Consider the following 14731-nt stretch of genomic DNA (forward strand, 5'->3'; position numbering starts at 1 on the left):
GTGAAAAGGGAAAGTGAAGTCACTCAGTCGTGTCCGACTCTTCGCGACCCCATGGACTGCAGCCTACCAGGCTCCTCCATCCATGGGATTTTCCAGGCAAGAGTATTGGAGTGGGGTGCCATTGCCTTCTCTGTAAAGGAGGGCAGTCCTGTGCTATGCTGGGCTTACCTGGTGGATCAGATGGTAGAGAATCTGCCTGCAATGCGGGAGATCCCAGTTTGTATCCCTGGGCAGGAAGTTTCCCTGGAGAAGGGAATGGCTTTACGCACTCCAGTATTCTTGCCTGGAGAATTCCATGGACAGAGGAGCCTGGTGTGCTATAGTCCATGGGGTCTTAAGGAGTTTATTGCTATAAAACTCCTCACTAAATCCTCCCAGGTTGGGACACAGCTTTGAGAGCAGGAATATGCTCTGTCCCCTTTGCCTGGCAACGTAATAAAGCTATTCTTTTATGCTTCACCCCAAATTGTGTCTCTGAGATTCAATTTGGCACGTGAACAGAGGTTGAGCTTTCAGCATCAATGATGTCTAAGTCCAATAAGTTAAACTTCAATAGCAGCCTGATTGTTGAAATTTGGAGGAAAAAAATATGTATGGTTAACAGTTCTGGAGACTCCTGGGCCACCTTCCTCCTGCACCTTGTTTGAAGTTGTGGGTCAGTGGATAGTGCAGCAGAAATGTGCTCAGATGACACACCTCACCTTTACAGTCAGGCTGTGACAGCTCATAATGAAATGCTGGGAAAGTGGCTTCCAGTAAAGGAAAAGGATAGTTGATTACTCTTGTTGTTTGTGGTGGTTGTATGTTCTATACAGTTCCTGTGAACAGTGGGTTAGTGAGTCCTGAACCACTGCCCAGAAAGAAAGTAGACTGAGACTCCTGGAGCTCTGGTTATGAGTCTTTTCCATTATTCAGTCCATAACTTTGTTTTACATGTGTTACTGTTTCAAGACGTCTTTCTTATTGTGTGCTGCTTATTCACTCACATTGAACTCCCAACCAGTAGCAGCATAGCTGATGACTGAAAAAGGCTTATCTCATTCATGTCCTTTCTCCATAAGGCACATCAAAGCTCTCTTGGGTTAGAACACTAGACTGCACTTCAGCACCAGCCTGGGGGCCATTTTAAATAGTGAAATCATCAACAAAGTCACAATAATGTGAAAAATGTCATAGTAAGTAGGCCATGAAAGGAATACAAGGTTCAGTAGAGCCGTGTCCCACCTCAGCTGGAAACATGCACCTTGGAGACTAAAATCCTTCCTGTTCCACCAGCGACCACAGAAGGGCCACAGGGATTGACTTGTGTCTCAAAACTAAATTTTACTTAGCAAGTCTATAAACAAGGAACTCATGGGTAATGATGATTGACTGTGTGTGTAAGCTGCATGTAAATTCAAAATATGTAAATGGCTAAATATAACTTCCTTTATTTAACAAGCAAATAATGGGATTACAATCAACTCATGTAAAATAGGAGTCTAAAAGAACTGTTTCTTATAAATATGGAGTATACAAAATCAAGAAAATATTTACAGTTCACATAAAATAAAATATTTTTGTGCCCTCATGCCCTGTACCCTCATTTATGTACCCTCATGGGAACAGTGGAAACAGTGCCAGACTTTATTTTTTGGGGCTCCAAAATCACTGCAGATGGTGACTGCAGTCATGAAATTCAAAGACGCTTGCTCCTTGGGAGAAAAGCTATGACCAACCTAGACAGCGTATTAAAAAGCAGAGACATTACTTTGTCATCAAAAGTCCCTCTAGCCAAGGCTATGGTTTTCCAGTGGTCATGTATGGATGTGAGAGTTGGAGTGTAAAGAAAGCTGAGTGCCAAAGAATTGATGCTTTTCAACTGTGGTTGGAGAAGACTCTTGAGAGTCCCTTGGACTGCAAGGAGATCCAACTTGTCCATCCTAAAGGAAATCAGTCCTGAATATTTATTGGAAGGACTGATGTTGAAGTTGAAACTCCAATACTTTGGCCACTTGATGTGAAAAGCTGACTCATTTGAAAAGACCCTGAGACTCCGATGCTGGGAAATATTCAAGGCTGGAGAAGAAGGGGACGACAGAGAATGAGATGGTTGGATGGCATCATTGACTCAATGGACATGAGTTTGAATAAACTCTGGGAGTTGGTGATGGACAGGGAAGCCTGGAATGCTGCAGTCCATGGGGTCACAGAGTTGGACATGACTGAGTGAACTGAACCCTCTTGCCTATTTTCACTGTGGATGAAAGTTTTAGAATCAATAAATATACAGGTATTATGACATGAAACACTATGGTGGCTGCAAAGACTCAGAAACTGGAAGGTAACAGAAAGCTTCCTCTACTGCTGATTGACATGAATCACTTGGCCACATGCTTACAGCGATCCACAAACCATTATAAAGGGCAGAAAGAGGAGTAAAATGAGCAACTTAGATGATACTGTTGTTCTTAAAGTTTCACAGTGTACACTTAAGAGTCTATCAGGGAACAATTCCAATGGCTGAGTCCATTGATTGAAGAAGTACAGAGCTGCCAAGACACCCACCCCGACTTGAGAACTAATGTTGTAAAGTGGCCAAGACAACACTGTTGTAATCTATTTAAGTGGATATCTGTTCTTTTTAATTTTCCCAAACAATGGGTAATTGTGGGAACACAAACACGACACTGAAACTCATCATGACTGACTTGACAAGGAATACAAGCTGCCATCTTAAAAATAAGAGCTGTGATTAAAGCTGCCACGATCTAATTGGAGGTTTCAAATTCAGCCTTTAACAAGAGTGTTTTCTACTCTCATTTAAGGGATATATATTCACTGAACAAACTCCTTTAAGATTTTAAGCATTTTCATGCTATTAGAAGTGAGAAATAAACTGGTTTTCTGTGGAGTTTAACAGGAAACAATAATCATATATTAAAATAAACAATAAGTTTAATTCCAATGAGACTAAGGTTTGTTCTGTGAAAAACAGGAGTTAAAATATATGTTAAATCATACTTCACTCAAGCTTCTTTAAAAAAATTTATCTATTTATTTTTGCCTGTGTTAGGTCTTTGTTGCGGTGTGGGTTTTCTCTAGTTGTGGAGAGTAGGGGCTACTATCAAGTTGCTATTCATGGGCTTTGCACAGGCTCAGTAGTTGTAGTGCAAGGGCTTAGTTGCTCCATGGCTTATGGGACCTGCCTGGATCAGGGACTGAATCCATGTCTCCTGCATTAATAGGCAGATTCTTTGCCACTGAGCCACAAGGGAAGACCTTGCTCAAGCTTTCAATACATTATTCACAAATATGAGTTTCATATATGTAACCCATGTATTGCATTGTGGTCCAGCAAAGAGGTGTTTTTCCCATCTCCACTGGATAACTTTCTGTTTCTTAATAAACAAAGATAAGAAGCCCTTCTAAAATACATTACTTTAAACCAGTTTTACTGTTTCCAAAAGATACTGACTGCAAAATGTCTGAAAATATCTCCAGTCACTTAAGCTCAACCAGTTACAGAATGATTTTTCTTTTGTTAACATGTAAGTTAACCTTTTGGCTTCCCTGGTGGCTCAGATGGTAAAGAATCCACCTGCAATGGAGGAGATCTGGATTCAGTCCCTGGGTTGGGAAGATCCCCTGGAGAAGGGAATGGCTGCTGTCTCCAGTATTCTTGCCTGGAGAATCCTATGGAGAGAGGAACCTGGTGGGCTACAGTCCATGGGGTCACAAAGAATGGAACAGGACTGATGGATAACACTACTACTACTACTAAGTTAACTTTTATTTTTGAATAATATGTGTAATGTTTTAGTTTGTAAATGTTACAATTTGGATGAAATTGTATCTTCTAAGATATAGATTTCATTGCTTTAGAGAAAAAATAATAATATCTTTAGAATGATTCTAAATGCTCAGGTGACAAACTCTGGAGATGCAAGATCGTATTGTATGCTGTTGAGTGTTACATCATAACACAGCTACCATCCTGTTCAGGGACAGTGTGTGGCCCTGAGAAGTGATAAAATTAGCTCTGTCCAGTCCAGGCTCCCTGAGCCACACAGCTGGAGGCTGCCATCAGCTTCTTACAAGCCTCTTGGTCTTCATATTTTCTCTCCTGGCATGTAGGCAACAAACTGCCCCTATATCCTCCTTTGAACTTTCTCCTTCCAAGAGCCTTAAGGGGCTCCTGCTGTTTTCTTAATACCAACAAGGTTTTGCCTGCTCCCAAGCCTTGGTCTGTCCATTTTCTGTCAAGCCTTGTTCTCCACGCACAAGATTCTTTGGCTGGTCTCCCCATTTTTGTGCTCATTTGGCCTCTTTTCTCAAGTTCATACCTGAAATACTTTCTATCCCATCATCTCAGTCCACCCCTAACCCTGCAAACTCCACTTCCCCAGTGCTCCCCTCTCCACATTCCCCATCACCTGCTATAATGCTGGTGGTCTTGCGGAGTTTGACGTGAGTATATATATATATATATATATATGGGAGTTATTATCTAACTTTTCATTTACATCATTCTTGTCCATAAGGAGATGAGGAGAATCAGCATCACCATGTTTTATAATCTCTGATTCAAATAAATTGTATTAGCATTAGAAGTGAATTACAGTGGAAACAGTGAAAGACTTCATTTTTGCGGCTCCAAAATCATGGCAGATGGTGACTGCAGCCATGAAATTAAAAGACACTTGCTCCTTGGAAGAAAAGCTATGACCAACCTAGACAGCATATTAAAAAGCAGAGACATTACTTTGCTGACAAGGGTCTGTCTAGTCAAAGCTATGGTTTTTCCAGTAGTCATTTATGGATTTAAGAGCTGGACTATAAAGAAAGCTGAGTGCCAAAGAATTGATGCTTTTAAACTGTGGTGTTGGAGAAGACTCTTGAGAGTCCCTTAGACTGCAAGGAGATCCAACAAGTCAACCCTAAAGGAAATCAGTTCTGAATATTCATTTGAAGGACTGATGCTGGAGCTGAAACTCCAATACTTTGGCCACCTGATGGGAAGAACTGAATCATTGGAAAAGACCTTGATGCTGGGAAAGATGGAAGCCAGGAGGAGAAGGGGACAACAGAGGATGAGATGGTTGGATGGCATCACTGACTCGATGGACATGAGTTTGAGCAAGCTCCGTGAGTTGGTGATGGACAGGGAAGCCTGGCGTGCTGCAGTCCATCAGGTCACAAAGAGTTGGACATGACTGAGCGACCAAACTGACTGAATTAATTAATTAATAAGGATAGTCACTTTTTTTTTTTGCTTCAAATGATAACATATCTGTATAAAGTAACTTGGGGCATTGGAATAGAAAATTGAGGGAAACAAAAATATTTATGTAAAAGTTTAGCAAGTGAAAAAATATGGAGGTAGTTGATAAATATTTTTACAAATTGACATCATGAGTAGTTTAACGTTCGTCTTAATGGCCTGCTATCAGATTCAACTGTGGGTCCATTTGGCCCCCAGCTTCCCCTCCCCCCATGTTGTCAAGCTTCTTTCACTGTGACCCCATCTATCACAGATGAAAACTCAACGCACAAAATCATGTGCATCAAAGCATTCCTTTCACTCTGGTCCAAGGCTGGCAGGCTTTCAAAAATCCTTACCAGTGCAAAATCACTCTATATTACATTTATTTGTTTTAGAGCATTAGATGAAAAGAGCTATTGCTGAAAGTTTAGCTAAAAAGTTAAACACACTCAAGACACTTCCCACACTTTTGTGCTCTGGAATGTCATTCCTGTAATTAGATTTGAATTGTATTGTGAATCTCCTAGACCCTCAATTTATAAGCAAGCTTTTATTCACCAATAATTTCAGTCTGAGATTTCCCCAAAGCAATTAAAAAAATCATAAAACTATTGCTTGTCTTATAAACTCTGAAAATGAAAGTGTGATTTATTCATTCCTCCTCATTTATGAAGAAGCATTCTTGTTTTCCTTAACATTTCTGCATCTCAGGGCTGCCCAGAATATTATATAACCAAAATAACATTTCTTGCTACTTACTCTTCAGATGCAGATATGTTGTACTAACTAAATCTTGTCTCCTAAAATATGTTCATGGCATCCTTAATTGGTACACAATTCTAGAATTAAGGGTGTGTGTTGAGTGCCTTTGTAGTAAATCGTATATATGTGTGTTTTCTAAAAATACAGAAACCTGAAACTTGATTGGGAGCTTTGTTCCTTGGAAAGTTCCTCAGCTCCAGCAACTGGTAAGCATCTTCCTTTTCTTGCCCAAATATGACAGTGTTAATTTGATGCATATAAATTAAATGGCAAATATGAGACAGCAAAAACAAGAGCCAAAAAGGCCCTGGGCAAGATTCCCAGGCAGAGAGTCGAGAATTCGAGCTCTGATTTGCAGATCATTATTGCCCAGACCTTGCCTGAGAGCTAAACACATTTTATTCTGCTTATCCATGAAGGCTCTGCCTCATAACAGGACCAGATATTTCTAAACTCATTTTCTCCTGTAAAAAAAATCTGATTTAAAGTTCACATTTTCAAATAGGAAAGCAAAGTAGGAGATGGCTGGCAGCATCCTGAGTGTACAATGTAACTCAGGAGTACAAGAGAAAAGAGGAAGACAAGCACAGTTCTAAACCCAACTCTTCACTTTTCCTGCAGCAAACAGGTTTTATGTTTGCTTGTTATTAGTAAAATGGGTCCCAGCTGTGGTACACAGATGTTAACATCTCTAATGTAGCATTAATGGATGATCACCACAGGTTTTCCTGTTTTCAGATAATGTATTACACTTTGATGTAAGAATGTAAGAATGTAAGAAACGACGTTTCAATAGTGCCATTAGGACAATTCTTCCGTAATGTTGATGGAACTGTTACCTGATTCTTGACTTTAATGTAAAATGCGTTTAACATCTATCTAATACATGTATGGATGTGAGAGTTGGACTGTGAAGAAAGCTGAACACTGAAGAATTGATGCTTTTGAACTGTGGTGTTGGAGAAGACTCTTGAGAGTCCCTTGGACTGCAAGGAGATCCAACCAGTCCATTCTAAAGGAGATCAGCCCTGGGTGTTCTTTGAAAGGAATGATGCTAAAGCTGAAACTCCAGTACTTTGGCCATCTCATACGAAGAGTTGACTCATTGGAAAGGACTCTGATGCTGGGAGGGATTGGGGGCAGGAAGAGAGAGGGACGACAGAGGATGAGATGGCTGGATGGCATCACCGACTTGATGGACGTGAGTCTGAGTGAACTCCGGGAGTTAGTGATGGACAGGGAGGCCTGGCGTGCTGCGATTCATGGGGTCACAAGGAGTTGGACGCGACTGTGCAACTGAACTGAACTGAACGCATATTTATTATGTGTCCTCACATAATAAGGTTTTCATATTTTGTTGTATATATTTCATATATCAGGATGAAATATATTAATATAAATTCCCTTATCACACTGTTCAATAGAGTTAATATTTGGCTTTAACAGCTGAGAGACAATTGAAAGTTAGCACATTTTGATAGAGGAGAGGGTTTTGTTGGTGCCCACGGGTGTGTAGGGAGAGAGTATAGTGTATTTCTGGGGTTAGATCTCACATGAAAAGCGCAGTGTACATAGATTGGACACAACAGTGGCTTTGTTTTCCTCTTAAGTCTCTGAGTAGGTTCTTTGAGACCATGTCCATCCTTGATACTTGGTTCCATCAGATTGACCCCTCATCTTCCAACTGGTCAGCCTGGGATGGGGGTGGAGAGGTGGAGGCACTGAGCCCCTCAACTGCTCATTTGTTTGTCTTACCTTCAGACTGTTCTCTTGTCATGGATAGTGGAGGCTTCACGAGGGAACTGAGTTCATGGAACACTATTCAGAACTCAAGAGTCCACTGGCTAAACTGGAAGCATTTCATGTATTAAAAAATCATGGAGCACCTCTTAGGTGCCAGGTAGTCTGTGTTGGGCCCCAGGTCAACATCAGCCCATACAGCACATAGGAGCCTAAGAAATCTAGTCAAATGATGCAGTAATTCTAAAAAAGAGTTCAGAAGTTTTCTTTTTCACAGTTCATGAGACTGAATATTGAAGAATTAGTAGAAAATTTGAATGATTTGGGGAAGGAAGATGAGAACAAGGATGAACTATTTTTCTGGGGAACCCCCTTATGCATGTGAAAAAGGCCAATCATGTGATTAAATCCACACCATGGGCAATACAGGCACTAAGAGAGTAAAAATTTTGTAAATGAACCTTCCTTTAGCTCTGGAGCAGGATGGCTGAGACATTTAACAATGTCCTAGTTAGCATCTCTGTGACTAGACAACCCTGGCTTTAGACATGGAAGGCCGTTGGGCTGCATATTAAACAGCAGAATTCAGATAAACCTTTAGAAGTCACAACATATTAGTCTATATTTTCACTACTCTAACTTTCCGTGATGATTCAGTGTAACCCAACACATGGGCGTCAACTGATATACCTCCTTCAAGCCTCAACTCTCAAAGGAAGCAAAATCATAAGGACAGAAGTAAAGGTCCTCAACAGAAAACAAACTTATGGTCACCAGAGGGGAGGAGGGAGGAATAAATTAGGCATTTGGGATTAACAGACACACTCTACTATACACAAAATAGGTAAAATACAAGGACCTACTGTGTAGCATAGGGAATTCAACTCGAAAATCTGTAGTAACATGAGAAAAGAATCTGAAAAGGATAGGTATGTGTATATGTAAACGGAATCACTTTTCTGCTCACCTGAAACGAACACAACATTGTAAATCAACTGTGTGAAAGTGTTGGTCACTCAGTTGTGTCTGACTCTTTGTGACCCCATGGGTTGTAGAATTCTCCAGCAAGAATACTGGAGTGGGTCGCCACTCCTTTCTCCAGGGGATCTTCCCAATCCAGGGACTGAAACCGGGTCTCCTGCATTGCAGGCAGATTCTTTACTATTTGAGCCACCAGGGAAGCCCACTCCAATGTAAAACACAATTAAAAAAAATTTGCAAAAAAAGAATGTCCTCATCAGCATTTCAATGGGTTTAGAAATGGAAGATCATCCAAGCTGTACATGAGAATCATCCAGTGAGTGTTTAAAAACATTCACATTTAGGCTTCATCCAAAGACGAAGACAGCCTGGACTCCTTGGGGGTGGGGCCTGGGTGCTGAAATCTTAAAGTTTTCTATGTACAGAGAGGGCTAAGCACAGAGAGGGCTAAGACCCAGGGCTCTAGGTCAGCCCTCACTCACCTCCAAGCCTGGAAAGCCCAGGTGCACGAGGTTAAGTGAGGCGCTTGAGATCACACTGTTGAGCAGGGGCGGAGCTGAGTGTCACACCCATTTCTGGACACTCTGATGCAAGGGGTCTGAACACTGAGGGCTTCAAACACCTGCTTTTGTCCATACTTTTGAGAGACCTTTGGGTGGTCTGCCAGCAGTCATTCTATTACACATTCAAAACGTCTGACATCACGTGAAATGTTGAGACGTCAAAAGCTCACCTTGGTGGGAATGGGGAAAGCCAGAGTCCCAGGAGTCCAGCCTGCCCTGCCCCACCTCCTGCAGAGTATCTTTCTTCTTATCTGTTTAATACACAGGTTTTCCCTGTAAGGTTTCATGTCAAGAAGAAAAGGTACAAGGGACCATAAAAAAACACCAAAGTCTTCACTGTACCCTCAAGGAATATGTTGAGTTATTGTTTAGAAAATGTGCAAATTATGGCTGGTATCCTTGAAAGTATGTATGAGAGAGGGATAGACATTAAAGACACTATATGTGTGTGTATAACCTAATCACTTTGCTGAACACCAGAAACTAGCACAGCATTGTAAATCAACTATATGTCAATAAAAAACCCCCCAAATCCAGTGTTTTGTGTTTTGTGACGTGTATGCTCAATATTTGTCAACTTCATGCCCTTGTCTGTGCTTGTAGTTGACGAGTTGTAGCACAGGAAAGTTTCTATGAAATGGTGACATAGGATGATAGCTAAACAACCTAGCATTTAAAAACATTTAAGGGTGGCCTTTTGTTGATAACTATTGTTTTTTGTGTCGTATCTGTAGAAAATATAAGCTTAAGGAGACCCACGTTTTTATGCTACTTTGGTGCATCACAATGTTTCCGAATTACAAAAAGCTAAAATAATTATTTTGAGGTCATTACTATCTGAGACACTATCCAAGAGCTGGGTCTTAATTCCTTCCACATAAACCCATACCATTCTCCAAGTAACCCAACCAACCTAAGGTGGATTAAATCACCTATAATATACATTGCCTTCTTTTTATCAGAGGCACTAATTTCCTACTTGTACTTATAACAGATTAGAGTGAGCCTACAATTTGGCAACATTCAAAGCAATTAACCATGATTTAAAAGGCAAAAGGACAAAATTACCTGGCATGAAATACATCAAAGTAATCTAGTTGTTCAATTTTTTATTTAATCAATGGCCTCCATTTGACTTTTTGTATTAACTTTAAAGAAGTGTAAACCAAAGAGTTCAGAAGGCCCTGGGCTGATTTATTCATGTTCTGTCTTCATGTTTATGTTTCCAGGGTAAATTTAAATTTCACAATTACTCAGACTACACAATGATAAGTATAGACGGGGGGCTTCCTTTAGGAGGGATGCTTGTGAGTGATCCTGCTCAGGGCAAAATAAAGGGATGAAAAAATCATGGAACAACTGCTCGTGAAAATAACCTAAACTAATGTTTAGGTCTGCCTTAGTCTGCAACTTGCTGCCAAATTTCCATGATGCCACCAACTTCACTGCCTTTGAAGAACTCTGCCAAAAGGCTTCTCCTATCTGTAAGAAGAAAACAAAGGGAGACCTTTTCCATGAGCTCAGAACAAATCTCAAGTTAACAGGATCCAGATAACAAGCCTGGAACAGCTGACAAGACTGGGAAAGTGTGTGAGACGACGGAATTGTGTGTATGCGTGCACAGGCACACACCCACAGCGTTGTGGCCCCGGATTCCCCCAGTTCAACGCTATGGTTTGCTCTTCCTTCCAAGCACTGTGCTCATTAAACAGATGTCAGACACAACCTCACCACTGGTTTCAAACCAGCCATTCACACCAGCTTACTGTGTCAAGTGTGTCTGGGAGAAGGATTACATTTCTAGAAAAGCACTTTTTATTACCTTGTCATGCTTTCAAGTTAACCCCCTGCCACTCTTTAATACAGATGAATATTTTCTATAACAGATGAGATAGATTAACAAAAAAAGGTTATTCTTACTTTATCAGAAGTGAGAGTTTCCTCCACAGACACACACACACACACACACACACACACACAATCTTGAAAAATCTTCTGAGAATACAGTTCAGTTCTGTTCAGTCACTCAGCCATGTCCGACTCTTTGCGACCCCATGAGGCAGCACGCCAGGCCTCCCTGTCCATCATTAACTCTCGGAGTTCACTCAGACTCACGTCCATCGAGTTGGTGATGCCATCCAGCCATCTCATCCTCTGTCGTCCCCTTCTCATCCTGCCCCCAATCCCTCCCAGCATCAGAGTCTTTTCCAATGAGTCAACTCTTTGCATGAGGTGGCCAAAGTACTGGAGTTTCAGCTTTAGCATCATTCTTTCCAAAGAAATCCCAGGGCTGATCTCCTTCAGAATGGATTGGTTGGATCTCCTTCTAGTCCAAGGGACTCTCAAGAGTCTTCTCCAACACCACAGTTCAAAAGCATCAATTCTTAGGCGCTCAGCCTTCTTCACAGTCCAACTCTCACATCTATACATGACCACAGGAAAAACCATAGCCTTGACTAGACGAACCTTTGTTGGCAAAGTAATGTCTCTGCTTTTGAATATCCTAATTCCTTGTTCACAAAAGTATAACTGAATTAATAACTCTTCTTTAAGTGGATACACTTTCATAGGAAGAAAATTTTGGTTTAACGTCAGTTGGCTGCAAGTCAGTGTGAAGTCCACTTAGGAAAATGTTAACCGATCAAGATTTTAATACAAATGTATGCATCTCTACTGGATAAAAGGTGTGTCAGAAGTTATAACGAAAGCTCATCACTGGGCTGGAAGACCTGTGGAGCAGGTTTCACTCACCTGGTCAGCCCTAAAAGCTATTTGCTCTCAGAACTATGCCTGGAACACAAAGCCCTCAACACATAGTCACTGAGAGGATGGATGACAGGATCTTGGGGATGAGCCCCCTGTAGAGTGGTCAGTAAGCAGTCATCCATTCGAGAGTACATTCCTGGGTCTCCAGAAGAAACAGAAGATCAGGTGAGAAGAGAGGCCTGCTTCTGGAATTTACAATCTAGAGGTAGCATATGAATTTATGACTTTTGATTTAAAACAATAAAATTGGCTTATTTAAAGGAAAAAAAAAAAACACCTCAGTTAAAGAACAGTTTTGGCAGATGGATTAAAAGGGAATGAATGGTAGAGAGAGATCTTCAACAGTTTTGCTCATAGAAAATTCCTGAGAAGAGAGTTACTATTAAGTGGAAAAGAAAATTTCAAAGAAGATCAAATCTGATAATTTGGCTTTGAGTCTCACAATGTCTAACTCCAGTTCAAGCTGGTAAATAATTTACAAAATGGACTTAGGTTTAGAACTCAGCATTGCTGTAAGAGGCCAATATGTTTTTGTCAAATTTCCAACTTTATTTAGAGGATTTCACATCACTGTAGAAATAAGTTCTTTCTAAAATTTTGCAGTCGCAAGACAGATTCTAGAATACAGGGTTCTAGAAGGAAAAGTTCTGTGTACATTAAAAGAAGTATACAGTGCAAAACCTTAGACTGAATCTAATATTGTGTCCAATAACATGTCTTTCCAATGATGTACATGTACTTGGTGTCTGTGTTGGCTTTCTGTGTATTTGTATACACACACATGTGTGTTTTCTTGGAAAGTTTCCTTTGAAGTCAAACTTTCAAGTTGAGTCCTTCATGTAACACAACAATGGCCTTTATTCAGAAATACTTTCTTAATCTCACTGAATCCTTCTTCTTTGCCTGCATTTCACCACCCACCCTTCTAACTTACTTCAACTTGGCAAACTTACAACAGTCATTTTCTTCTTAAGGACAAATTGTTCTTAAGTAATGACTTCAGTTGTCAGGCACAAACACTATCTGTTCATATCTCGCCCCAGTTATACAAGCCAAACTTCTTAATTTCAGAGATATGGCCCACATTTTATTTGGTGAAATATTAACTACTTTTCCACCCAGTTCCTTGGATCTCTCTTTTAATTTAATGGATTTGGATAGAATATGAAGTTCTAAAAGTACATTTCTCTGCACTCTTTAGGAATGAGGTCAGCTTTGTCATGTATTAAGAACTAAACTTTGCCCTTTGTTCTAGGTACATCATCCTCAACCCTAAAAGCTATTTGCTCTCAGGGATGCTCTGTAGGAAATGGGAGTGGATTGGGATAAAACACCATCAAAGCATAAAAGGTGAGCACAGGTGTATATTTTCATGTTTACTGACAAGATGCATGTTTTAGAGGAGGACATGGGTTTCTATTTGAGAAGGCTCAGGGTTTAAATTAAGGAAGGAATAATTTTTGGCTAAAGAGGATATCAGAGAAAGAAGGAGTTGAAAATTTGAATCATGGGGAGAAAGTCCCTCTTTTGCTCCAAGTTAAAACCCTTCCTTTGCATGTAAAAATACTTAGGTTCTCAACACTGGTTTTCATGATGTGGGGAGCAGCATGTTTGACGAACTGGAAACCAGGCTCAAAGTTTTCAGAAAATCTACATTCTCAGAGCTAAGAGGCAGCAACAGAAAAGGCCACAAAAGATTGTTTCAAGGTCTTGGAATTTGATATCTAATCTAACCTGTAATAGGGAACCTGATTTCACATGACCTTTTGTAGAGTGCAAAAAGTTACATTTGGATGATTAATCCAGATGACATCATCATAGGCAGAAAGAGTCAATATTTGAGTTTCCCCTCCTATGATATGGGCTTCCTCCAAGCTCTGAAAACATATTCTGAGAATTCAAGACAGATCGTGCCAGTCTGGGATCATTCGACTGCCCCAGCCCTGGAAATCCACTCTCCCTTCATGGCTTCTGAAGCACACAGCAGCTCTGGACTGACTGCCTACAAGGTGTGGCCAGCACGGCTGCAGCGTCTTAGTCATCATTGCCAGCAGGTGGTGCAGGGCACGCAGCTGGCTCAGCCCCAGGACAGGCAAGACCCAGAGCCACCTTGGCTCCTGTAACTAACAGGAGACCAGACACAGCATCTCACCATCCCAGGGGTGTTTCTTTCATGCATCTCACAGGTTGGCAATAATCAGTTAGGATTTTCTGCCCGATTTTTGGCTAATTACTTTAGTTCTCTTTCTTGTGAAGCCATAGCCTCATCAACTGCACTCAGTGACACCAATGGTACTCTGAGTCCAGACAAGTGAATCATGGAATTCTGGGTGACAGGTCATCTTTTTAATCAGTTTGTTTACTAAAACTGGCTGCTAGTGGCCTTTCTATTGAATATAGTTGACTATCAAGACAGACTTTGGAAAAAAAAATACAATAAGGAAAAAAAAATTAGGTTCGTCAAGGCTGTATATTGTCACCCTGTTTATTTAACTTATATGCAGAGTACATCATGAGAAATGCTGGACTGGAGGAAATACAAGCTGGAATCAAGATTGCTGGGAGAAATATCAATAATCTCAGATATGCAGATGACACCACCCTTATGGCAGAAAGTGAAGAGGAACTCAAAAGCCTCTTGATGAAAGTGAAACTGGAGAGTGAAAAAGTTGGC

At 40.7% G+C, this 14731-nt stretch overlaps 1 protein-coding gene across 1 annotated transcript in view; it reads right to left on the bottom strand.

Annotated features, from left to right (window-relative positions):
• KCNQ5 (potassium voltage-gated channel, KQT-like subfamily, member 5) overlaps nucleotides 1-10183 on the bottom strand; it is a 248204-nt gene extending 238021 nt beyond the window's left edge. Inside the window, exons 1-2 of the mRNA XM_010851279.1 lie at nucleotides 10126-10183; nucleotides 9462-9519 (exon numbers count right to left, since the gene is read on the bottom strand). Coding sequence (XP_010849581.1) covers nucleotides 9462-9519; nucleotides 10126-10183 — 116 coding nt within the window. The remainder of the gene's footprint in view (nucleotides 1-9461; nucleotides 9520-10125) is intronic.
• Between the last annotated feature and the right edge of the window lie 4548 nt (nucleotides 10184-14731).

Source organism: Bison bison, unplaced genomic scaffold (genome assembly GCF_000754665.1).
Source record: "Bison bison bison isolate TAMUID 2011002044 unplaced genomic scaffold, Bison_UMD1.0 scf7180017864300, whole genome shotgun sequence".
Taxonomy (NCBI): domain Eukaryota; kingdom Metazoa; phylum Chordata; class Mammalia; order Artiodactyla; family Bovidae; genus Bison; species Bison bison.